At 31.5% G+C, this 27968-nt stretch overlaps 2 protein-coding genes across 4 annotated transcripts; one reads left to right on the top strand and one right to left on the bottom strand.

Annotated features, from left to right (window-relative positions):
* The first annotated feature begins 2626 nt into the window (after window positions 1–2626).
* LOC114397330 lies at window positions 2627–3794 on the top strand. The gene is made up of 3 exons (XM_028359396.1): window positions 2627–2748; window positions 3226–3536; window positions 3622–3794. Exons 1-3 carry the CDS (start codon window positions 2627–2629, stop codon window positions 3720–3722), a joined length of 534 nt encoding a protein of 177 aa, XP_028215197.1. The 3' UTR covers window positions 3723–3794.
* An 11799-nt stretch (window positions 3795–15593) lies between these two features.
* LOC114396748 (E3 ubiquitin-protein ligase HAKAI homolog) lies at window positions 15594–20242 on the bottom strand. 3 transcript variants are annotated; one of them, XM_028358891.1, is made up of 5 exons: window positions 20127–20242; window positions 19846–19940; window positions 19304–19650; window positions 17867–17925; window positions 15594–16790 (listed from the first exon to the last, which is right to left on the bottom strand). In XM_028358891.1, exons 3-5 carry the CDS (start codon window positions 19556–19558, stop codon window positions 15782–15784), a joined length of 1323 nt encoding a protein of 440 aa, XP_028214692.1. In that variant the 5' UTR covers window positions 19559–19650; window positions 19846–19940; window positions 20127–20242; the 3' UTR covers window positions 15594–15781. The 3 variants fall into 3 exon arrangements, with proteins under 3 accessions (XP_028214692.1, XP_028214693.1, XP_028214691.1); XM_028358892.1 differs by having other exon boundaries at window positions 19846–19881; XM_028358890.1 differs by lacking the exon at window positions 19846–19940.
* Between the last annotated feature and the right edge of the window lie 7726 nt (window positions 20243–27968).

The following is a 27968-nucleotide window of genomic DNA, read 5'->3' as shown; positions in this document are numbered from 1 at the left end:
TTTGAGTTTTTCAGGTGTTACATTTGTAGTCAAATTCTTGAGTAGAATGATCAATAATTTCATATGTATCCAAGTAAAAATATCAATCATTTTATATCAAATGATTTTTTCTTTATCTTATTCACATACTATAAGTTTTTTGTTTTTTTTTTAAAATTATCTTTGTATCTTTAGGGAAAGGAAGTTATGAGGATATATAATTTTCTAATATTTTAGGATGGTAAAAAATGTATGGTACTATGCTCTTTAATCTAATGAGAAAAATTAAAAGATACAATGTAAGTAAAAAAAAACATAATATTTTATAAACTTTTTAACTTTCTTCTTCTGCTTTATTTTTATTTACTTACTTTATTATTTCTTCTTAAGTGCTTTTATAAGTAAAGAAGAAAAATCTAATGATTTTTACCTTATCTCATTCACATGCTATAAGTTTTTTTAGTTATATTTTTATTATCTTTGTGCTTTTAGGGAACAAAAGTAACGAGAGTATATAATTTTCTAATATTTCATGAGGTAAAAAGTTTATGGTGTTGCATTGACAAAGACTATTTGATAGGAAGAAAAAAAAATGAGAAGAAATGGGATAAACAAAGTAAAAAACATTTTACATTTTATAGACTTTTTAATTATTTTCTTCTTTTGTGTTATTTTATTACTTTATTGTTTCTTCTAAGTATTCTTACCAGTAAAGAATAAAAAATCTAATAATATTTTTCTTATCTCATTTATTCTATAAGTATTTTTATTTATTATCTTTGTGCCTTTAGGAAAACGGAAGCCATGAAAATATATATTTTTGTAATATTCAAGGATGGTGAAAATATGTACGATGTTGTTTTGAGAAAGTCTTTGATTTGAAGAGAGAATAAAAAAAAATAGAATAGGCAAAGTGAGAAAATATCTTACATTTTATAGACTTTTTTTTGTCTTATGTGTTATTTTTATTTACATTTCCAATTAATTTTTTAAATTAATTTTGTCTTTTATTAATTTCCTTTTGTTTTTTTATTGCTATGATTTTCTTTCTCTCATTTTTTTTGTGTAATTGAGGTATTTAAAGTTTGCATGAGCCTATAAGAAAGGAAAGAGAAGAAAGTGACGTAATTGTGAATAACAAGATGATCTTTATCTTTCTTTTTGTCTTTGATCATATCATGCTTATAGTATTGAGTCGTACAAATTTATATTTAATTGATTTTTGGATTTGTATTTGGTTAAAAAAATTGTTGAATTTTATTTTTAGATCATGAACATCATATTATGAAGAAATGACTTAATTGATAGTTGATAATGTTAGAAAATAATTTTATTGAACTTTTGTCAGGTGTTTAAGATGAATTTTTCTTTTAAGGAAAGTTTATGAAATGAATTTATGTAAGCCATTAAAACATCAATGTTTTATTTGAAAAAATACGATCTTTAATATCTTTAGGCTAGCATGTTCCTATAATAGCTTCAACATAATACTATCCTTTATTTTTTTTTCTTCTAAAAAATAAATAAATAAAATTAATTAATTATTTTTCATTATCCTAGAATTTTTTTATTTATCAAATGCTAGCGGAAAAAAATATACCATTATATATTTTTATAATTTAGGGTATAAATGTTTAAAAAATGATATCAAACTCAAAAATACCGTCAAAGGAAACATGGTTTGAATGATTTTTTTGTTATGCAATTACAATTAAAAAAATGGTCTGATAATCTTTACTTTCTACACATATTTTTTATATTTAATTTATATATTTATCCATTTCTCTTATTTTTCTCTTCACCACATATTTTACTTTAAAATATATAAAAAATACTTAAAATTGAAGTATATACACCCTAAGAGAAAAGATAATTAAAGCTCAAAATAAGAAGAAAAATTCAACATGTGACATAATAATGTTACCATTTCAATATTTCACAAATGCATTTATCAAATAAAATGATATTTAAATATGTACCATAAATGATTTGGTCAATTGTGCATAAATAAACATATATTTACAAATATATTATATTAGTTTATCCACTACTAAAAATTGAGCCTTTTACGTCACTGATTCTAAGGCGGTTATAAAGGACCGTCTTAGAAAGTGCAATAGTGACATTTTTGTAATTAACTTGAATGAAACGAAGACGTCTCTCCAAACCCGTCGTTGATGAAATTTTTTATTTTGATACAAAGACGGTCTTGCCCTGACGACCGTCTTTGTATTGTTGGTGCTAGGTTTCTGTCACTCGCGCCCCTCCTTTGCATCCCTCCTTTGCATCCCTCCTTATTAGGTTTAATTTAAACCTCTAGCGCGGTGCCGTCGTTTCGCGTCCCCTCATCTCCTTCCTCATTCTGCTTTCTCTCTCCTCGCTTCTCCATTAGCAACACCACGGAGGTCAATTGCGCAATCGCCATGACTATCATGACTCTTGCTCCCATTGACGTACGTTCCCTTACCCCTCATTCTACAACTCCCCCCACGCTGCCATTAATGACTCGCGCGTTTTCAATTTCGCGTGTCGTTTTTTGCTTTCTCTTATTTACTTGCTTGATTTTTGTTCCTTTTTTTTTGTTTTGGCGAATGGTGTCAATTTTGATTGTCGTTTTGGTGGGGAGGGTTGGGTTGCCACCGAGTGGATGGGTTTTCATGTTAGGGGTTGTGGTTTTGATCTGCGCGAGTGGAATTTGCTTCAATTACGATGCATTCCGTGCTCAGAATTTGGGGATTTGGTTGGGGTTGGTTCTTCGGTGGATCCGAAGTAAGGTGATAGTGATGATTTCTTTTTGGTTTGCGTGTTTTGCTTTCTCACGCTTTTGATCCGTGGAGAAACCCCCTTTTTCTTTGTTTCCTCTGTTTTTTCAACAATTAGGAGCTATGACTACAAATGATCAAGTCACAGTATTTTTTTTTTCTTCATTTTTACCTTTAACACAACACTCATTGTTCCGAATAAAAATACCAAACACAGGGCCAGGTGCTATAAGCTTTATCATAGATCATGGAGAGCTGGATTTTGTGTTTGTCCAAGATGGGAAGGTTATCCATGTAAGGGTCATTTTCTTGAGATAAAGCATTTTTAGTTATGGGTGAATTTATATTTATATATCAAACACTTGAGAGGCAAATAGAGGTACTTATTAGGTACATGTACTATTTTCAGCTTTTGAATCCTGATTGTAAATCTGCTCAACGACTCAAAGGTAAATTTGGCTACTTTAATGTTTATGTATTGCAGCCTACAACAGAAGGCATTTTTAACTGAGTTTGGTTTTGATACAGCAATGGTGTCCTTCACTTCATTCACAGAGGAAGAGAAAGATAAGGCCATCAGCATTAACTCAGTGCAGGAAGTTAATGAAGTTGTCGCACTCCATGATCCAGATCACATGACTTTAAAATTTCTTTCTCATGCGGATGGGAGAGAGGCAGTGGCCAAAGCAGCTAACTTGATTTTTGTGGGAAACTTGAAGCAACATAAATTGGGTGGAGAACTAGATCTTCAAATCCTTTTAGAACCTCAATTGAATGAAGCATTGCAAATTGTTGGTATGTTTACTTTCTAAACCTACTAATAGTTTAAGAGTTGATTGTCTTTTACAAGAAAGTACTTATCAGTTATCATTATTATCAGGTAGCAAAGGTCCTGAGCCTGGCCTTTTATTGGTTTATGGACCTGTGAGGAGCCATCTTGGTTTTCCTGCATGGAGACTTCGTTACACAGAGATCATGTAAGTTCTTTCTAGGAAACTATTATTTATGATTAGAACAGTGCAGTAATAAAATTTCACTTGAAGTGAAACTATACTTGTGTATAGAAGCTAAAAGCAGTAGCTCTGTTACATGGTCTTTCTGTTTTGTATTAGGTTATCAACTTGGAATAGTTTGTTGATGATTTAGCTGAAATATAAGTTCTTGTATATGAAATTAGTTTAAATCTCAAGTGGTCGGTAAATATATTTGGATCCGATTTACCTTCTCCCTATTTGCTCTATATTCCTCCTATTATATTTTCTTTCTCCAACAGTCAATTTGTGGTATAGTAGTGGTTGACTGGCTGCTTCATAGTTCTATTGCAGAGACATTAAGCCTTAAAAGTTAATATTTCTTTGTGAACTTCCTTGCAATGCATAGGTTATGGTATGTGACTTGAGGGCCTGCTTGTTTATAATTTTCACTTAATTTGCCCCCTATGTGTATATATAGACCATACAACCATACATGAATGATCAATTTACAAGTTAGCTAGTCATCACGTAATCACTTAAAAAGCTATATACATATATGGTTTAATGGTTTAAATACATAGTTCTTATTATATATTTTTAATTAAAAAGACATTTTCTTAGAAACACTCAAACCAACAGCCTCGAGTAAGAAGTTCCATTTTGTACACAGTTTCTTTTTTCTGTGACATAACAGTATTATATAATTTAAATTAGACTGACTTCTTCATCTCCTGATTGTAGTTTAAATGCCTATATACTTAGTGATTTAACCTTAGTTTCAAGTATTTTATCTTGGACTGAAACTTCTTGAGTAATTTGGGTGTGTCAAACAGAGCACACAGCTAAAGTGGCTTATACCAAGGCTAAATGAAACAAGATATACCAAGCCCAACTCATTAAAATAATTTCAATAATGTCAGGCCAGGGTCCAAAATCTGTAATGATTGAATCTAAGGAGTTTGTGTTGAAACTAATAAACTAAGAAAAATAATAAAATTGTATCTTATATGACTGGTGTGCAAACCCTGCTACATGTATTGATTACGTTTTTTTTTTATGCTTTCTTATACTACAACATTGTGTATTTCAAATAAAATTGCATAGACAAGAATTAGAGGATTGAGAAAATACAAGCTACTTAATAAAAATTAATTATAACTACTTAAATAATATTTATTGTACTAATTATTTTATGTTAAATGTGTAATAAACTATGCATCAATCCTCTACTTTTATTAATTGTAATCACAATAATAATGTTTTTTCAATGCCAAAATTTAAATACTTGATGAAATAACTTGTTGCAGCTTATGAAATCCCTTAAAGCCAATGAAAATAGTCTAGAGCTTGGCTTGAGAAATTGTGCATTTACCAATTTCATAAGCATACAGTAAGAAAATTTCTATTTATATTAACTTATAATAATAATATATTAAAAAACATTAATTTAACTATAATAATTTAATTGTTATTATAGTTTTAGGTAAGTTGTTCATTTCTGTGAGTGAAGTGTAAATTGTTATTATTAATTTAATAAAAAATATTTATCTGAGAGTTTGATTTTATACATTATATGTATAATATGATTTATATGTTAACAAAGCTTGAAAACTATTATGTGTTTTATCATTGCATTGTAGTAGTTTTTATGCTATTATGTTTGTATTGTAAACATCATAGGTGGTGATATCATTTGGTGCTTAACAAAGCTTTTTACATCGGTCGTAAAAGGACCGTTGTAGTACACGTGACTAACTACATCGTTTGTAAAATGACCGTCGTAGAACACGTGACAAACAAAGTCATTTTTGAGCCAAGGCACGACTTCGTTTGTCACGTGTTTCTAAGACGGTCCTTTTACGACCGATGTAGAAACATCCACCCTCTACTACGACATTAGCTTTAAAGACATGTGTCCACTGTCGTAGAAATGTCAATTCCACCGATGTAGAACCCTCTTTTTCTAGCAGTGATCATGTTATCATAACAAATAAAAAGATATAAAAAAATAAAATTATGTATACATTACAAAACATATTAAAGATATATTATTTCAAATATGCACATCAATTTATATGTAATAAGACATTATTTCAATAATGAAACAACACATTCTTACTGTGAAAAAAAAAATCATATATCTGTTTTAAACATGGTTTTAAAGAAGTCACCATGACTTTTAGGGTATTCAAAGGTTTTAGCTGTAAAACCAAAGATTTTTACGGTCTCCATTATTGATTGAATTTTTAGCGGTATCTATAAATGTGATCAAAGTGTGATTATGACAGAAATTTAAAACCTTAATTTTCTTCTTGATATAATTGACAATGATTATTTAGATGAAATAAGGATTTTAATTGGATAATAACATAAATAAGTATGTTAGGTCTAAGTTATACCCTTCTTCAAAATATTCCGCTTTTGTGTATTTTTAACATACGTGAAGATAGTGTAAGATATTATATTAGGCAATAAATTAAAGTACAATTAATTTGTTTCTAACAAATATAAATTAACATATAACATTTAATAATGAAGGTGGTTTGTACACGTCTATTTTCAACTGGTCCTACTTTACCTCAATGAAATTATTTAATAACCTTAATGTAGAAAATGTAATAACTGAATAATAAAACATATGTATATAACCAAATATATCCATAAGTCAATGTATGCATACATAAAATCTAACAGAACATAAAATACATGAAAATGACTAACTCCCGCTAAATCAAAGATTCTTAGAACCGTAAAACACTCATGTGAGCAACATGCTCATGAAAAACCTCGAGTGGAAGTCCCTTAGTAAGAGGATTTGCTATCATAGAGTTTGTCCCTAAGTGTTCTATGAAAATTTGTCCACTCTGTACACTTTCCTTAACAACTAGGAACTTGATGTCAATATGCTTCGACATGGTTGAGCTCCTATTGTTGTTAGAATACAATACAACTGATTTATTGTCGCAATATAACTTAAGTGGTCTTTCAATTCATTCCACAATTTGAAAACCTGTGACAAAATTTCTCAATCATATTCCATGATTTGATGCCTCATAGCATGCCACAAATTTTGTCGCCATAGTGGATGAAGTAGTAAGGGTTTGCCTGGCACTGCGCCAAGAAACCGCACCACCGACTAACATGAAAATGTAACCTGAAGTGGATCTCAAACTATCTAGGTATTCTGCAAAATCTAAGTCAGAATACCCAGTGATCTCCAACTGACCTGACCTCTTGTATGTGAGCATATAATACTTTGTTCTCTTCAAATACCTCATAACTCTTTTGGTTTCTTTCCAATGATCCATTCTTGGATTGCTTAAATATCTGCCTAATACCCTAACTATGTATGCTATATCTGGAAGCTTATATACTTGGGCATACATCAAACTCCCTACAACTGATGCATAGTGAATCTTCTACATTTCCTGAATTTCCAAATTCCTTTTAGGCACTGTTTGAGACTAAACTTGTCTCCCTTAGCAACTAGAGTATCCCCAAATTTATATTCATGCATGTCAAACCTTTTAAGTACCTTTTTGATATAGCTCCTTTGTGATAATCCTAGAATACTCGAGATCAATCTCGATGTATCTGAATTCCTAATACAAAGGAGGCGTCACCAAGATCTTTCATTTTTAAGTTTCTTGATAGAAATCTCTTATTTTCGTGCAACATGCCTATATCATTAATGGCAAGCAAAGGAAAATGTACTTGCTCCCATTGAATTTGTGATACACACAATCATCAACAAGATTCATCTCGAAACCAAATGAGAGAATCACTTGATGAAATTTGTGGTACCATTGACGAGATGTCTGTTTTAGCCCATAAATGGATTTTGTGAGTTTGCAAACCATATTCTTTGGGTCTCCTGACACAAAGTTTCCTGGTCGCACCATATAAATTGTTTCATCAATGTTGCCATTTAAAAATGTCATCTTGACATCCATTTGATGAAGCTCCAAATCATAATGTGCAATAAGAGCCATGATTATCCTAAAAGAGTCTTTCGATGAAACTGGAGAGAATGTCTCTTTAAAGTCAATCCCTTCCTTTTGGGTATAGCCCCTTGCCACAAGACGAGCCTTATACCTATCCATATTACCTTTGGAATCTCATTTGGTCTTAAATATCCATTTGCAACCTTTTGGTAATGGGGCAAGTTCGCAAACCTTGTTGTCTTGCATGGACTTATACTCATCGTTCATTGCTTCAATTCACTTTTCTAAGTTAGAATCTTGCATGGCTTGATGGAAGTTGATTGGATCATCTTCCATCATACCATTATTTTCCTCATGATCCTGGAGAAATACCACCTAATCATCTAGAATAACATTTCTTCTTTCTCTTGTAGATCTCTGCAAAGGTATTGGCTTATGAAGCACAGGTTCTTGAGGATCTTGAGTTTGTTCTTCATGAACAACCAAATTATCTTGAGTGGGAGATTCAATAACAGTATCTTGTAGAGGTTCCAAATTTGCTTTATCAAAAGCAAATGTATGAATCAGTTCCAAAATTGTTATTGATTCTTCCTCTAAGACAAAGTCTCTAATCTTATTCTTCTCCCCAAACTCAATATCCTCAAAGAATGTAGCGGTTCCCGTCTCAAAAATTGTCTTTTATTTGGGGTCATAAAATTTATAGCCCATGGATCTTTCAGAATAACCAATAAAGTAGCTTCTCACTGTTTGGGAGTCCAATTTCCTTTCATTTGGCTCATAAGGCCTTGCCTCAGCTGGACATCCCCATACATGAAAATGTTTCAGACTAGGTTTTCGCCCAACCCAAAGCTCATAAGGTATTTTAGCAGCTTCCTTGGTTGACACTCTATTTAGAATGTAAGTTACAATCTTTAGTGACTCTCCCCAGAGTGACTCTGGTAAATTAGAATAACAAATCATGCTTCTTACCATATCCTTAAGAGTTCTATTTCATCTTTCAACCCCACCATTCATGTTAGGTGAGTGGGACGATTCCATATTCCTCTAGGTACCTGGCAAAAGGCCCCAGATGTTGTTCACTTAAACCATCATATCTGCCATAGTATTCACCACCACGGTCAGATCTGACACTCTTGATTTTCTTGTTGAGTTGATTTTCAACTTCAACTTTAAATGTTTTGAACACATCCATAGATTGTGACTTTTCATGTATAAGAAACAAGTATGCATATATGGAGTAATCGTCTATGAATGATATAAAATATTGTTTACCATTCCATGAAGGTGTATGAAATGGCCCATAAATGTCCGTATGTATCAATTCCAAGATGTTTGTTGCCCTATATGTACCTAATTTCTTGCTTTTGGTTTGTTTACCTTTAATGCATTTAACACAAACATCAAATCTTGTGAAATCAATGGAATCCAGGATTTCGTTTGACGCATGTCATTCAATTCTGTTCTTAGAAATGTGACCTAAGCGCTTATGCCATAATGCTTTTGAGTTTGTATTATCGATTCTACGCTTAGTACCACATAATTTTGCATTAAAGGATTCATCACAGGAAGGTACAATATCAAGTAAATATAGATTATCATTAACCGAGAGTGAACCAGTTCCAACAATATCTGAATTAAAAGACAACCTGAATACATTGTTTCCAAATGAACACAAATAACTCAATTTGTCCAAATAAGATAATGAAACCAAATTCTGTCTAAATGATAGTACAACAAAAGTGTCTTTCAAATCTAAATAAAACCAGTACATAATAATAATAATAAATGTCCTATAGCTTCCACCTCCACCGATTTACCATCTCCAACATAGATCCATCTTTTAGAATCAATTGGCTTTTGATAGCTTAGGCAACCTTGCATTGAAACACTGATATTAGTAGTGGCACCAAAATCTAACCACCAAGTGTTTCTAGGTACTAAAGCTAAATTGACCTCAGAACATACCAAAGTAACAAACATACCTTTCTTTGCACTCCAGGCATGATATTTGGTACATTTCTTCTTTACATGTTCAGGCTTATTTCATTCTTGGGCTCCTCGATTCTTTTCCTTTTACCCTTGTCTTTAGAGATACTCACAACATGGGCACTTTCAGTCATTTCTTGCTTCAATCAAAGGTAGAGAAATTAACACTAAATGATTAAGTAACTCTTCACAGCTCAAGCTTTAGTGCTCTTAATTTTGAAGCAATATTTGACATTCCCATAATGTATTCCCTGACATTTTCTTTACCTTGATAATTCATGGAAATCAAGTTCTGAAGGAGAGTACTTGTTTTTGCCTCATCGCTTTTTGCAAAGCGCTTTTCAATTTCAACAAGGAATTCTTTGGCACTAGTTATATAATCTGAAACAGTGCCCCTAAAGACCTCAGGAATGTCATGCTTAATGATCATAAGACTCATGCAATTTGAGTGATCTCACCTCTCATGAAGTTTCCTCTGGTCAGAGGTACTGGAATTCGTAGGAGAAGGGGGTTTCTCAATCCTAATGTAATGTCTAGATCCATGCAGCCAAGAACAATTTGCATGTTCTCTTTCTAGTCCTTAAAATTTGTACCATTAAGACCTGGAATCGAATTCAGATTAGCAGATATAGTAGCAACAACTGAAAAGATCAAAACAAATAATACAATAAGCTCACATAACAGTCATCAATGCATTTAAATAATGATATATCCCATCTCAAGATATCTATTGCACCATTAATATCAAGTCTTTAGACAATGATATTAATTACTAGTGATATCCTTGTTGTAATGTTCAAACATTTAATAAAAGCATATCAAATAATAAACTCATCTTTTGATGTGACTTATCATTCACATGCAAAAACTTCATAATTATCACATGTTTAACATCACAAATGTGTATGTAAATTAGTTAAATGGTAACTTTCATTTGGGTCAATCACCATTCATATAAATAATCACACACGTTAACATTTCTCATGAACAATCTACACAAGAGGGAGGTCACTTTGGTAACTTTCATTTAGCTCATTTAAATGCTAAAAAATTAAAATGATATACCATAGCTAAATTTTGATCATTTATGCACCAAATCCAAAATTAAAACATTTCTAGAGTAAATTATTTTAACTTTATTTATTTTAAATTTTAGAAGCCCATGATTGTTATAAATTTATTGCAGCGGCCTCTAAAAGTAAGAACAAACACAAAGTTTAAATGAGAGGTGCATTTAAATTTATACCTATTATTCCACATGAAATATGTACATGATACTCATAAAATGCATAACCTATTAACACATCAAATTGCTATGCCTGCACCGTCTTGCAGTGTTGCTCTATATGTGTTATATTGATTTATTGTTACCAAGTATCATTTACTACTTGTGAATTTGTCATAGCATGTAAATAACATTACAAAATCATTTTCATGTAACATATCCATATTGCCAATCACGCAATATACTCTACTATACAATTGTTATATTAATTTGATGTTATCAATCACCTTTTATATCATTGTTCATTCTATTGTAATAATGTGATAATCTTATTTGTTTCCTAAAAAATACTGTATCTAATGTGTGAATGTTGTCCAAACGTCATACATGAATCAAGTATGGGGGCTCTGATACCAAATATTGGAATCCAATCAATCAACCTAATTTGATTCTAAGAGACAATTGTTTTATGTAGAGACAAATTACATCGAGGACAAGAGGGAGAGAGAGGAGTAAGTGCAATCTAATTCTCACGGCGAAAGAGGATGCAATATAACTAAGGGTGTGTTTGACTGAAAGAGCTTCATGGAGATTGTCAATGAAAGAGAAGAGAATAAGAAAGGAAAAAAAGGAGTAGTTCTTGTTGTTTGCCGTAGGGAATAGAAAACAAAGGAAAGAGATTGGGGTTTTGTTGTTCAAACAAGGAAAAAGCCAAACACCAAAGTGATGGAGGTGGTACTTCTTATGCTATGCTTATGCTATGTGTGTCACAACTCACACTGATGAGCCAGCTTTTTTGGGTTTAGCCGTTAAGCTACAGCTACACAGACTTCTCTTTCTGCACATCACACACAACACAAATTCTATGTAACAAAACAAAACAGCACACTAGCATTAACATTAAACATAGGAATGCACTTACAAGTCACACAACAGAACATGTTACAATACACATGAGAGATTGGAAATTTTGGGTTGGCATATGTATGATTAAATTTTAGGGTTTATTTATTTTATGTAATGTGGTTGAAGAATTTTAAATTGTGATTGAATTAAAAATGACTCTAAATTTAATTTTTGAAGTAATTACTAAATAAACAAGTAATGTTATTATATAATAAATGATATATTGTTGGACGATTGTGTTCTTCTTTTAATAGAATATATTTTAACTTCTTCAGTTTCATGATATTATATGATAAAGTAAAATAACTACTTTATTTTATTCTTATCAATGGTTTGGTACATTAATATAATTTGAGTTACTTATATCGTTAGATATCTTATTACATATTAGTTTAGTAAGAGGGAGTTGAGTTAAAAGATCATAAGATATCATAGTGGCTTTCTGTCTCCCTTCTATCTAACCACCATCCTTATTGTTGTCATTATCATCACTATTACCACCATTAATTGTATTATCATTATCACTATGTTCACTCCCTTTAACGACATACTTTAACACATGCCCAACCTTTAATGTAACATACTTTTTTTTTCTCGAACATATGCTTTCTTCAAACTAATAACAATGCTCAAATTGAATATACCATGTTCCCATTTTATAATTTCTTTTATTACTTCAAGTTTATACATGTAACATCTTTCTTTTTATCTACTTTTTTTTCCTCTTCTCCTTCTTTAACTTTCTCTTTTTTGTGTAGTTCTGTCGGGTATAAATTTTGTTTATATGATGTTCAAAAATTCATTTTGATTACATTTGGAAGGATGGAATTGAACATCACATACAACATAGGAAAGATGTGGTTGTAATTTCTGCAACAATACGTTGTCTTGAATCCAAAACATTCAAAGTCTTTTTCTTGATCCTCTTCTTCTTCTTTTTCTTCTTTCTTTTTTAGCAAAAGAAACATGTTATTGATTAATTATTTTTTGAGTTTTTCAAGTGTCACATTTGTGGTCAAATTCTCCAATAATTTCATATGTATGCAAGTAATAATATCAATCATTTTATATCAAATGATTTTTCTTTATCTCATTCACTTACTATAAGTTTTTTTTCTTAAAAAAAATTATCTTTGTATCTTTAAGGAAAGGAAGTCATGAGAATATATAATTTTTTAATATTTCAGGATGGTGAAAAAAATGTATGGTACTATGTTGGCAAAAGACTCTTTAATCTAAGGAGAGAAATTAGAAGATACAAAGTAACTAAATAATCCTCTCATATTTTATAGACTTTTTAATTTTCTACTTGTGCTTTATTTTTATTTTATTACTTTATTGTTTCTTCTTAAGTGTTTTCATAGGTTAAGAAGAAAAAATCTAATGATTTTTACCTTATCTCATTCACATGCTATAATTTTTTTTAATTACATTTTTATTATCTTTGTGTCTTTAGGGATCAAAAGTCATGAGAGTATATAATTTTTTAATGTTCGAGGAGGTAAAAAGATGTATGGTGTTGTATTGATAAAGACTCTTTGATATGAAGAGAAAAAATGAGAAGAAATGGGATAACATAGTAAAAAAATATTTTACATTTTATAGACTTTTTAATTATTTTCTTCTTCTATATTTTCTTACTTTATTGTTTCTTCTAAGTATTTTTATAGACAAAGAAGAAAAAATATAATATTTTTTCCCTTATCTCATTTATACTATAAGGTTTTTTTAATTATTTTTGTGCCTTTAGGAATCGAAAGCCACAAGAATATATATTTTTCTAATATTCAATGATGGTGAAAACATGTGTGGTGTTGTGTTGTCAAAGTCTTTGATATGAAGAGAGAATATAAAAAAAAGGGGATAAGCAAAGTGAGAAAACCTCTTATATTTTATATACTTCTTTTTGTCTTATGTGTTATTTTTATTTACATTTCAAATTAATTTTGCCTTTTATTAATTTCCTTTTATTTTTTACTGCTCGGATTTTCTTTCTCTAATTTTTGTGTGTAGTTAATGTATTTGAAGTTTGCTTGACATGAGCCTATAGGAAAGGAAAAAGAAGAAAGTAACATAATTGTGAAGAACAAGATGATATTTATCTCTCTTTTTGTCTTTGATCATATCATGTTTATAGTATTCAGTTGTACAACTTTATATTAAAATTGATTTTAGGATTTGTAGTTGGATGAAAAAAAATTGTTGAATGTTATATTTGGATCATGAACATCAAATTATGAAGAAATGACTTAATTGATAGTTGATAATGTTAGAAAATAGTTTTATTAAATTTTTGTAAGGTGTTTTAGATGAAATTTTCTTTTGCGGGAAGCTTATGAAATCAATTTATGTAACCCATTAAAATATCAATGTTCTGTTACAAAAAAAAAAAACATGAATTTTAATATCTTTAAGCTAGTGTGTTCTTATAATGCTTCAACATAATACTATCCTTAATCTTTTTCTTCTAAAAAAATAAATAAAAAATATTAATTAATTATTTTTCATTGTCCTAGAATTTTTTATTATTTATCAAATGCTAGCGGAAAAACAAATACCATTACATATTTTTATAATTTTGGGTACAAATGTTTAAAAAATGATATCAAACTAGAAAACTATAAAATGAAACATGGTTTGAATGATTTTTTTGTTATGCAATTAGAATTAGAAAAAATGGTCAGCTAGTCCTTACTTTCTACACATTTTTTTTATATTTAATTTCTATATTTATCTATTTTTCTTATTTTTTTGTCACCACATATCTTACTTTGAAATATATATAAAAAATCTTTAAAATTAAAGTATATATACCCTTAGAGCAAAGATAATTAGATATCAAAATAAGAAAATTTTTTAACATGTGACATAATGATGTTACCATTTCAATATTTAACATATACATTTATTAAATATGTACCATAAATAGTTTTATCAACTTTGTATAAATAGATATATATTTATAAATATAATATATTAATTTGTCATATTATTATAATAAATAAAGAGATAAAAAGTAAAATTATGTATACATTACAAAACATATTAAACTGACACATTATTTCAATATGCACATCAATTTGCATGTAATAAGACATAATATTTCAATATAAAAAGTTTAATATGATAATGTAATAGAAATACGGACAGATACATGTGACATATCTCTCCTAGTCGGACTAAATTGAATTTATTAGCAACACAGATCGTGTTCTCTATTATAGTCAGCAAATATTTATGTATTGTAACAATGTTTTTAAATTTTAGAACATATAACGATATAATTTAGGGAAATTTTCAGGAAAAAACATTTCAGAAGTAAAAAAAAAAGGAAAAATATTTAAAGTTATAATCTCTACAAAATTAATTTAATTAAAATTAAGAAATAAACTAAACGAAAATATTTAAAACTATAAAAAAGATATGTATTACTAATATGGTTGAGTGTTTACATTGCGCAAGGGTTTCTTAAACGGAAGCTAAGATAAAAACCTGAACCGGGGAAGATAAAGTTAATGAAAGTCAAAATACGTTGCTAGGTACGGTGGTCTGCTAATTCAATTTCATTTGAACTGAAACTTCTTAGTTCTTAATGAAATGTTAATATTTTACTAATAATTTAAAAAATATAAATATCCAATTCCAAAGTTTGAAACCTTTAATTTAAAACTTTCATAAAAGCTAATTTAACTAATAAAATATTGTTTTAATAATAATTCAATGAAGAAAATAATTAATGTACCGAATATTCTCTTGGTTCCGATTCCTATTATCTTATATTGTGATTCTACTACCAAACAAGACATAAAACTTTTCATTACCTTTGGTAAATGATAATGGAAAAACTCAAAATTCGATTAAAATATACAAAATACAAATTGGCCCAAAAGTAAATAGTCTAATCGCTGTTTAGCAATTTGAATGATGCATGAGACAAATATGGTTGCAGAAACATCCTGAACAGTAACCAAACCTAATCCAAGAAAGTAAAGATTGGAAGCCTTACTAGCCTTGGCTACCAAAGCTATCACGGGTATCATGCTGCCACGCCCCATAACTCTGACCATCATGCCCAAGCTCCCCAGAATAGTAGTTCTGTTTCCCATATGACATGTGGGATGGAGGTGGAGGTGGCGGTGGGAGGGGCATGGGCTGTGGTGCCAATATACCTTTGCCCTCCCTTGGATCCACAACCATACCACCCTGTGCTTGTTCAAAAGGCACACCACCCATTCCTGAATTCCATGGCTGGGGATAATTTCCTGGAAAATTTGGGCCATTTGGGACACCTTGCGGGAAACCCACTAATGAACTCTGGTCCCCACCTATATCAGAACCTGAGTCCTGCCTAGGCATATCATAGGGAGCACCGTAAAATGGCTGAGCTCGTTCGTTTAGGTATGGGGGATAGCCAAATGTCATGGGTGGGTTCAGCATTGGGTTTGAAGTAACCAGCAAGGGAACATTGGAAGGTTGTGCAGGGTGCATTGCTGGATACTCGGGAAATGGGGCCTCTGGACCAACTGCCTGTTGTCTGTCAGCAAACTGGGAAGGATCTTGTGGGGGATGCTGCATGTCAAAAATTTGTTGATGAAAGCCCTGTTGTCCACCACCAACAGAGGCAGACATGGTATCTGAAGGGTGTTGTTGTTGACCATAATATGGTGGCTTTGGCTGCTGGGTTTGCCTTGAAGGTGGTTGCTCTCTAGGTGTCTGTCTACGAGATTTGTCTTCCAGATCATGTTGCTGGGAATTTGAACCAGGAGAAAAAACTGGTCTTTGGGGACCGCGAGCAGTGGAATCTGAAGCCGTTGATTGCCTAACACTCTGTGCCTCCGACTCATTTCCATCTTCTTTATCTGCATTGGGTCGAAGAAGGTTTCCGTGGCTGTCTTGGATATGAGATTCAAAATCAGCTTTCTTCAAGAAAGACTTGAGACAATGAGGAGCCGCACAAATGAGGATTCCTTCCATCATTTTAATTGTTTGAATCTTCTGAATTCGATCATCACACCTGTGTTCCAAGGAAACCATTTTTTACATAAACATCAGATACTATACAAGAAAGATAACTTTTATACATGATATGGAAGCTATTAATTGAAAAACAAATCCCCTTGGGTCAATAATAAAGTCTATTATGAACCAACCATCACGAAAGCTTAAGCCATTGGGTAAAAAAAGCACATGAACAGTTTTATACCCAACATGCCACCTCCTCACACAAAAGTCTTTGAACTTGGAGTGTAAAGTATGCACAAGCCCACCTTGACTAGTGTTAAAATTCAATTTTTTATTCAAATAATGGAGCAGTAAGAATCAAACTCTAAAGGTCATAGAGTTGGCAACACCATGTCATTAACTAAATATCCCAAAAGCTTACAGTGTTGGATGAAAGCTCATGAATAGTTTTATCTAGCAGTAGACATACCTCAGTCTTCAAGTTCCCAAAACACAAGGGAAACAGTAAAAATGAATAAATAAAGACACTCAGAGACCTTTTCCATGCTTATGTAAATATTTATAGCATCTCTGCTATTCCAAAAGTATTGCTACAAACTGCTTGCATGCACATCATCCAAACCTATTTAAGCTGGCCGAGTTTGAATTATGTGCAGCTGCCCCCACATAAATGTACAAATGAAAATAAGCCCACCCACCCACCCCATATTAAGTGCAAATGATGTGTAAGCAAGAGGTGTTTACAAATATTTAAGAATGAATTTTTAATTCTAAAATCAGACTTTCATATAACTAAAAAGTAATATCAAATTCAATGAAAATCAAGTAAAAAGAATAGGTTTAATGCAGCCCTTTAGAAATATAAATTCACAATGCACCTCTTGCTTGAAAATTGAAAGACATATGCGTTACAACTTCAACTTAGTTAATACGAGAAAGACATTGAGTTAGGATGAAACCACTCCTATAGTAAGTACTAAGCAGACATTAGGATCCAAAGTGAAGTCCTATATGAACCCAGACAATTAGTTAAAATTTAAAACATACAGCTAGTACTAAGCAAACATTATGATCCAAAAGCCACTGGTGTTCTTTGATTTACAGTGTGAAGATAAGAAATAGCCTTACAGGTAGCACATTGAATCACTTCTAGCACAATCCAGACAAAAGGCATGCTCACAAGGGATCTGCAAGACCATAAAATTTACTGTAAGCAAACCTAAAGATATATTTAACTGGTTCTAGTCTAGCACATTTTCAGTGGTTAAAATGACTAGGGAGGTAAAAATTAGAAAAAATCTCATACCACAAGTTTCTAAGTATTTGGATGAACATTACAAAATTATGGAGAAACTAATGAACATGTCACACAAAGCATACAAGTTGGGTAGTTAAAACATAAAATGGAGAAAGACATTGAAAGTAATTTGTGACTGCAAAGTACCTACCAAGTTCAAAGGAAAGTGTTATCATAATGCTATATGACTAGCTATATTTTATGGCAGTGAAAGTTGGCCTTTGAAGCAACAAGAGGAAAAAGTAAAAGTAGCAAAAATGATAATGTTAAGATTAATGAATTGCCACACAAGAAAGGACAAAGTTCGGAATGATTGTAAACGAGAAGATATTGATATGTCCGACAACTATCAAGGAAAATATAACAGAAAATTAGTTGATGTACTTTGGACATGTGCAAAGAAAACTACTGGAGACATTAGTGAAGAGAGCAGTAAATTGTATGTTTTTTTATCTCTATGAAAGGGGTAGAGGGAGACCAAGGACATTGGAGGAAATTATTAAAAGGGATATCATGGGGAATAATACCTCAATAACATTGTGTTGGTGTGATTCATGTAGTAAACCCCCCCAGTAGGATAAGACTGTTGGTTTTATAGCACAATTTTAGTGAGAAAAAGACACTATCCAAATTTAAGCATGACAGCCATGTAACTAAACAAGTCTGCCTCTGAAAGCATGTTTTACATCTAGAACCCTAAAATGCAAACATATTACATAGGAAAAAATGTATTTGGATGCATTTCAGCATTTATAAGATATCTTTTGGTTATTTTCAAGCGATTCCAGAAAAAAATGCAATGAGATCAATTAATAACCAGAGTGCCATGAAGAAATGCTAAAGAATAAAACCAAAAGCACGTTATAGGAATGTACTAAGAGGTGGATGATACCCCTATATAGAAAAGAAAACAAGAAGCCCACCCGAATCATAGCAATATAATACAACTTATATTCACATAAAGATCTGGTAAAACAATTACATGTATATGAAAAAGAAATGAGTTTCCCCTTAATAACCATTCAGTATTTCAGCTAGCATACTCTTGAATAATTTTCTTTTCTCTTTCTTGCATTACATTTTTAAAAGAAGACACAGGCTAAGACTACACCAAAAATATATATATTTTAAAAAAAAAACACTTTTGAAACAAATCCCAAACGAAAATTCCAAATTGGAGCCAAACAGATTAGATCCTATCATGATCAAAGGCACCTAATAAGCAGAAATCTCAATTGAAAAGCATGCTACCACACATAAGTAGTTACCAGGCGTCCATAAATGGCAATCGGGAAATCACAGCGAACACAGAAATGGACTCGCTCGCCAAGCTGGCGGCGGGACCTACGGCCCAAAGTCTTAACAAGGGAGGCAGTAGTGGCCGCACCAATGCCCTTTGCAACAGGAAGATCAGCAAGGACCAGATGGTCAGGGCACGCAACTGTAACAGTCTCAACCGGCGACAGCTTCACCCCTGCCGACCCTTCTGATGCAGGAGCCTTACTAAGCCGAATCTGAAGCATGTTTCAATCAAACTTCTTTCCGCAATCCCAAAACTTTTCAAACCACTGCTCCAAATTGGGTATAGGGTTATCACAAAATATGTCTCCACCTCCTTTAACAAATCAATAATAATAAAAAAAAATCAGATGTATGATAAAGGAAATGGTGAATAACAAATAAGTGAAACATATATCTAGAGACAACAATTAATGGGAAAAAAGGAGAGCAAGTTATTAGCATTCCCTGTGTACTGCTTAAGCTTTATATAAACTTGAGATATATGATTTTAATCAATTTAAAGACATACCTAAGTCCCGAAAGAACCCAGAGGCACGCAAATTATCTGAAATGGATTAAAATACGATATACAAGAATGCCATGAATTTGTGGGGCATATTGAATCTGGCGTTAGCAAAATCAGAGGTATTTGAGCTCAAACAGGTTCAAATTAAGGAATGAAAGTTATGAGACACTGTTAAACCCTATTTTTAAAAGAAAATAAAACAGGGGATTTTCAAACGGTAAGGAGTTTGATTGAGGAAGAAATTTGAGAATAAAAACTAAGAAGTATGGATTGAAGAAACTTACTCGCAGGTGACGAATCTAGAAACTTTCAGTCTTGGATTTGCGTCGTTCTGTGTTCTTCGTTCATTCGTTCGCGACGCAGGGGCGCTCCAATGAACAGAACTGCTTTCTGCGATACAGAAAATATATTCAAGTGTTTTTTTTTTATATATAAACAGAGTTGACAAATAAATATTTTAAAATTAGTCTTTTCTACAGGAAAATGTTTTTTTGTATAATTAAAATTTAGAATTAATAAATGTTTTAAGTATATAAATATAAATTTTATTATAGTTAAAAAATATAATAAGTAAACATTTTTTAAGATATAAGTTATATTTTAAATTTCTAATAAATAAATTAAATTGTAATATAAAATTATTTTTAATTATCAATAACTTTTTAAAACAAATCATTCAAATTCAGTTTGGAGATAAAGATAACAAAATAATAAATTAAAAGATCCCTATGGTTATAGAAAAAAAAACCCTTTTGCTTACAAGAGTTATGTTTCTAATTTTGTTTCTCTAAAGATTCTTATATTTTTGCTATTATTACCTTTTACTAAATTACGAGGGTTCATTTAAAAATATAAAAATAATACAAATACATAATAAATTTTAGGATAAAATATGTTTTAATTTTACATAAGTAATTATTTTTATTTCTCTTCATGGTAAAAATTGTTCGTGAGAAGTGATGTAAATTATTTATTTTCTAAAGTTCAAGATCAAATTAACCAAAACTAAAGTATAGAGATTAAAAATACAGTGATTGAAAATATATTTTATCCTAAAATTAAATATGTTTTTAGTTTGTATATTTTGATTTAAAAAATGGTATTGGTCTTAATACTTTAACATTGGTCAATTTGATCTTTCAATTTTAGTTAATAGAGATTTTTTTCATATTTTCTTGAATCCGATTTTCATTGTGAAAAGAAAAAAAAATATTACTTTTGTAAAGATGAAGAATCAAATTGATCAAAATTTATTTTTGAAGATTAAAATTAAATTTCACTAAAAATATATTTTATCCAAAAATAAAATTTTATAACTTGTTAAATTAAAAGGTGACTTTTTGTCCACTTTACACTACAAATTGGAAAGTCAAATTATTTTTATCACATTTTCTCTTTCTTTGGGACGTTATTACTCCTCCTATGTCTTTCTTTTTTCATCAATTAAACCTTTTTTATAGTAACACCTTTTTGTTTATTCAATAAATCGACACAGGAAAAGAGGAAAATGAAAAAAATATGAGACCTTGCAAATTTTCCATTGGATTTTTCTTTTGACTAAGCAATGTAATGATGGTGAATCAATTCATAATTTTCTATATGTTGGACTATGGCTGGAGGAGTCTTCGACTATTGTCGAGGGGTATTAGCCAAGTACTAAGGTTGTCTAGCCATGGTCGATGGGGTATTCAACCATGACCGAGGAGTGTCAACCATAGTCAAGAATATGACTATGACCTGGGGGTTTTGGCCACGGATGAAGGGTTATCCGACCATGAATGAGGAATGTCAACCTATAGTCAAGAGGTGTGATTATAGCATTTTCCTGCCATGGTGAGGTATTAAGTCTTGGGGTGCTAATTTGCAATATAACCAAGGGGTATCTGACCATATATGTACACAAACAAAATCAACCATGTTAAAAAAAATAAACTCGTATTGTTAAGACATGCTCATGATACAATGGAAACCACTACAAATTAGAGTGGTAAAATTGAAAGATCTTGTTCTCGCATAATTTATATTCAAAACAAATTTTATATTTAGAGGGGCAAAAATCGGAAAAGAAGGCAAAGTCGAGTGTAAGATTGAATTCGTTTTTGTAGATAGATCAATTTTTGTTTGGCCTTAGTTGAAAATCAAACAAAATAATACTCAAAATTAAATTCACATTATAAAGGATACTTTAATAAATTTTACATTGTCATGTCTAATACCTACACATATCAAATATAGTATAAAATTTCTTGGGTTGTGCATTAATTACCAAACTACAAACAAAACAAAAAGTTGTGTGATTTAATTGTTTAGGGTATCTTGTATTTTATTGTGTATCAAATGGACCTTAATAGTCTTTAGTGGACCCTAGCTAAAAGGCATTTTATAGTTCTTATATTTTTTTTAGGTCCTTGGTTAGAAATTAGAAATCATGGGTATCTTTCAATTCATTGGGTTAGACATGAATCCACTTGCGGTCTGTGACTGCTACTAACCTAAGAAAATTTTGCACACAATGAGAATCGAATATGAGTTTTTCCGCTACATAGATACTTCCATTACATGAAAATCTTACACTATTGCGTCAATCCTATGGGATTTTATAGTCTTTATATTACCTTACTTTAAAATTACTTTCAAATGGTTATGCTTTTTAGCTGGTCAAAATATGGATTTTTTTATTTTAAAAGTTTTTCTCCATCTCCTACACACCAAATTAAGAAGGAATATAAACCAAACTAGGTAATGGAATGGGACACCCCTTTCAATCTTGATCTAGTCTTATTTTTATAAAACAAGCAACTAACCAACTTTCTCATCTACTCCATTCCTTTTACCTCCACCATCTACTATCAATCTAAACATAGTTCCAATGTTAGAGAAAATAAATAAAAATGAAAATTTCAATTAAATCTATACACAAATAAAAAAAAATTAATTTAATATTGTAAAGATAATAAAATAAAATGATAGTATGAATACTTATTAATTCACAGGATAACTATAAGGAAAATTTTGAGTCTTTTTTTAATAAAATAACATTATCTAAAGATTTGTTTATAATAAAATATCAATTGTCTATATATAAGGTGAATTTTAATATTGATTATTAGTATTATTTAAAAGTTATCAATCTACATGAATTTTTAGAAGACCCACATGAATCAATGTTACTTTTAATTTAAAAAAATGATAAAATATGTTTTTTTGTCGTCATAAATATGAAATTGTTTGGAATTTATTCTTGAAAATGTTTTGGTTTGTTTTTTGTTCTTGCAAAATTTAAAGTCGTTACTTTTTTGTTCGAATGTAGGTTTGGATAAATCTAAACCTACGTATCTAGTGATTATACATATAAGTTGGTCCATTAACCAATTGGACACTGACATGTGTTAAAACCTAACCCTCTTTCTATCCAATCCCTAGTTCGATTCAATCCTAAACTCTCTTTTCAATCTATGGACACTGAGGCGAAGACAACTAGCAAGCGTCGCCATCAGAGCCGATGGCACCCAATATCAAAGTAGTGATGTTGTTGTCGGGTTCGACCTAATAGAAGGTGGCATGGGCCTTGGCTTCGAGGTCGAGGAGAGTGTCAATGTTGGCATATGATTCAGTCTTCCTCTGCGCGTGAATTTTCTCATACCATATTTATCGTCACACCCTCCCACCATCAACATCACATCATCGTGACACGCCACCTACCTGATCACCTTTGTTGTCATGCCACCACCAGTTGTGCAATTATGCCACCACCCTAAGACCCAGAAGTGCACACAATCACCTCTGGTCCAGTCTACGTGCACATGCACCTTTGCGCCATCACCATTGTGCCACCACACAAGCCTCATGCTACTACCTACCTCTATCAACAACCCAGATTCGCATCACCCATGTCCAAATCGAACCCAAACACCACACTTATCATTATTTAGACCGCATTTCTCTAAGATTTTGAAACTATTTGTTTGATCTAATCTCTAATTTTTTATTTGTGTTTGGGATTGTTGTAGGCTTCTTGATCTAGATTGATTTCAAGGAAGAAGTGTTTGATTCTTTATTTGTTTTTTTAATGATTTGTGATAGTTTTTAACCTCCAAATTTTTTTGATTTTTTTTTAAATTATTCAATTTGTGCAATTTTTAACCCCCAAAATTGTAATTTAAAATTAAAAAAATCATGTAGATTCAAATCAGCTATAGGCCAAAAATTAAGACACATTTTGATTTTGCGAGGATGAAAAAACAACCCAATAATTTGCAGGGACGAATTTCAAACATTTTCACATTTATTAGGACAAAAATTATTTTAGTCAAAAATAAAAGTACAAATATTACCATCGTGCCAAGGGTTAGGGAACAAAATCAAACCCACCATAACCCGATAAAACCAAAGCCTGATTTTGATTGAATGGATAATTTTGGAAAGATGAATGGATTATTCAGGTGAAAAGATCAGTTTGAGATAGGTTATCATGGTTGGATACATGTTTAAAATTTATCCACCCATTATACCCGAAACCGATTGACTACAACATTTAATAAGGAAAATTCTTAGTATACAAGCTTTCTTATGTAAGTTTTTGTTAACCTAGAAAATTAGCCCAGCTCTGTGTGTGTTCTTTCTTCTCTTCACCCCAAACCATAGAACGACATCACTTTCTTCTCCATCTTTAATCTCTTGCTCTCTCACAAAACTCAAGGCCCACAATCGTAACGACACACCCTTCATCTCTAACAAGTCAATCAACTCACAACTTTCAATCAAAGCTTTGTTACCATTATTTTCTCTTGTCTCCATACTACCATTTTCATTCAACACTTCTTTTAACTTATATTCTCATCATGATTTTTGCAGAGTGACCAATGGGTTTGTATCTTTTGTGGTTTTCTTAGGATTCAATTTTTGTAAATATGTAATTGTATGACTAAATCATATTTTTATTTGATCTATCATGTTTTAGAAGTAAATCAAACAAGGAGTTAAGTTAAGATATTTTTTCCAGAATATTAAAAAAAAATACCAAAATATACAACCCCTCCCATTATTTATCCCAATATACAACTTTACTATTCACAGTGTAAATTCAGGTTGGAGGGACCCGAATTTACACTGTGATTTTTAAAAAAAAATTGTAATTTTGTGTTGAGAATTCGGATCCCCCAAACCCGAATTCTCAACATGGTTTTTTTTATTTTTTTAGAAATATATATAGATAAAGAAAAATGATAGAATTGAAGAAAATTATGAAGTTGAATAAAATTAGTTAAAAATATTATAGTGTAAATATTATGAAGTGACATACATTGATAGTGAAATAAAATTAATTTGCTTGACTTGAATTTTCAGGACGGTGGGGATACTTATTTTTTGAATGAAAAACTTGTTGGAAAAAACTAGAAGTCAGAAGTACAAAACAGAAAAATATAACACAGATTCGAGGTTTGTTGTGCCGTGAAAAATCACTGCCTTGAAAGCAAAATTCGGCTAGACCTTGATGCAATCTAGTTTGCCGACTGCTCCCCAAGGTTAACACAACGAGCCTATGAACACGTGCATTCGTGGCCTTAGGCTATGGAAATCACAGAACAATTGCCCAGAATTTTAGAAGTAGATAATAAGAAAAGAATTGAAAATTATTTTCTGCCTGTGCAAGCCCGTGCAAGACTATGACAGTCCTCTTTTTAATAGCAAAACCATGAAAAACGTCTTTTTCTTTTCCTGTCCACAAATCATAATTATTATCTACACATTTAACAAATTGACCGTTAGAGAATTGCTAATAAAGTGAAGGTTATGCTATTTGATTTATAGCTAATCAAGAGCATTAAAAAAAAAGGAAATATTTGTTAAAAGAATAACAATCAAAACTGTTTAAAATCAGTTAGGAAATTTGGGAATAAATTGTGGCTTCAGTTTGCCATTGTCCAACAATCCCCCACCAATGGTAAAGCTGGAGTTAAAAAAAAGAGCAATTTCTGGGCAAAAGAGAGAGTAACGTTTAAGTATCAATATCATAATGATTGAATTGATACATAGTGAAGTAAGGCAACAATTGTGTCTAGGTAGTGAATTACTCTTGAACTACCAAGTTTTCAAATGAGACCCTTACAACACATGTATTTCTCTAATATTTGTGATTTCCGCGATATTACAAACCAGCGCTTTTAATGGCCATGCGCACACCTTGGATACTAATGAGAGCTCTAGAAAGAAAGCCTAATTCTTTCACAGAAGGCGGCCCACCTTCACTCTCACGAAGTTGAATCCATCAAGTGCGTCTCAAAAGCACCACCAAAGAGGCTATGGATTCATTAAGAGCAAAAAATTCTCATCTTTCAAAATAACAAGCGGTGAGTCCATCAAGTCCAATTCATATGGACCACCTAATAATTAAGGCTATGCACTCATTAAGAACTGAAAGTTCAACCTATCCACAATGTATTACCACATGTCATGGAGATGAGAAATGTAATACAATAGAGTAATCATATGGTTTCGTTTGACCATTGATGGTATCCACCATACTTTCCTCAACACAAAGGCTTAAGCCCCATCCCCCTCGATGATTCAAGTACAACTTTCTTTGTTAGACCTTTAGTGAACGGATCTGCCAAGTTGTTCTCTGATCTAACAAACTGTAATGAGATCACACCATTTTTTAACAATTCTCTGACTGAACTGTGTCTAATGCGTATGTGTCTCCTTTTTCCATTATAAACACTGTTCTTAGCAATTCCAATAGTTGCTTCAGAGTCACAATGAAGAGAAACTGGTATAGACCGTTTCCCCCACAATGGCACATCTGCCAACAAGTTTCTCAACCATTCAGCTTCTTGACCTGCTAAATCAAGAGCAATAAATTCTGATTCCATAGTTGAACGTGCTATACAAGTTTGCTTGGAAGACTTCCATGATATGGCACCTCCACCTAAAGTAAAAACATATCCACTAGTGGAACTTACTTCATCATTATTAGTAACCCAATTTGCATCACAAAATCCTTCTAACACAGCAGGAAATTTATAAAAATGCAAACACCAATCCATAGTACCTTTAAGATACCTGAGTAAGCGACGAAGTGCAGTCCAATGTTCATTACCTGGATTGTGAGTATATCTGCTTAGTCTACTCACAGCATATGCTATGTCAAGTCTAGTACAATTCATGAGAAACATAACACTCCCTATGATTTTAGCATATTCAGTTTGTGAAACACTAGAACCATTGTTTTTCTTAAGATGTATGCTTGGATCATAGGGAGTTCTCACAAGTAATTCATCATAACAATTAAATTTTTTAAGTATCTTTTCAATATAATGTGACTGACACAAGGAAAAACCATTATCACTTTTTCTCATTTTAACTCCAAGAATCACATCAGCTTCTCCTAGATCTTTCATATCAAAATGAGAAGATAAGAATAATTTGGTCTTTTCCACTACAGTCACATTAGTACCGAAAATTAACATGTCATCAACATATAAACATATTATCACACATTCTTGTCCAAACAATTTAGAGCAAACACAAGTGTCAGATGAATTCACAATATAACCATCACTTACCAAAGTTTGGTCAAATTTTTCATACCATTGTTTGGGAGCCTGTTTAAGGCCATATAATGATTTTCTCAACTTACACACTTTGTTCTCTTGACCTTGAATCACATAGCCCTCAGGTTGTTCCACATAGATTTCCTCTCTCAAGTCACCATTAAGAAAAGCTGTCTTTACATCCATTTGATGCACTATAAGTCCATGAATAGCAGCTAAAGCAACAAGAGAACGAATTGTGGAAATTTTAGTAACAGGAGAATATGTATCAAAATAGTCAATTTCTTTCTTTTGTGTGTAACCAACAACTACTAATCTAGCCTTAAATTTATCAATGGTTCCATCAGTTCTTAATTTCTTTCTAAAAATCCATTTGCATCTAATTGGTTTACTTCCCTTAGGTAAGTCAACTAAATCCCAAGTATGATTAGACATGATAGAATCTAATTCACTATTAATTGCCTCTTTCCAAAAGTTGGCATCAATGGAAGTTACAGCCTCATTATAAGTTTTAGGATCTTCCTCAATGAGAAAAGTAGATACAAAAACATCATTTATTTTATCGACATCATT

The sequence above is a fragment of the Glycine soja genome, chromosome 18 (genome assembly GCF_004193775.1).
Source record: "Glycine soja cultivar W05 chromosome 18, ASM419377v2, whole genome shotgun sequence".
Lineage (NCBI taxonomy): Eukaryota > Viridiplantae > Streptophyta > Magnoliopsida > Fabales > Fabaceae > Glycine > Glycine soja.
The sequence above is the reverse complement of the archived record's forward strand: the minus strand, read 5'-3'. Positions and strand labels throughout refer to the sequence as shown.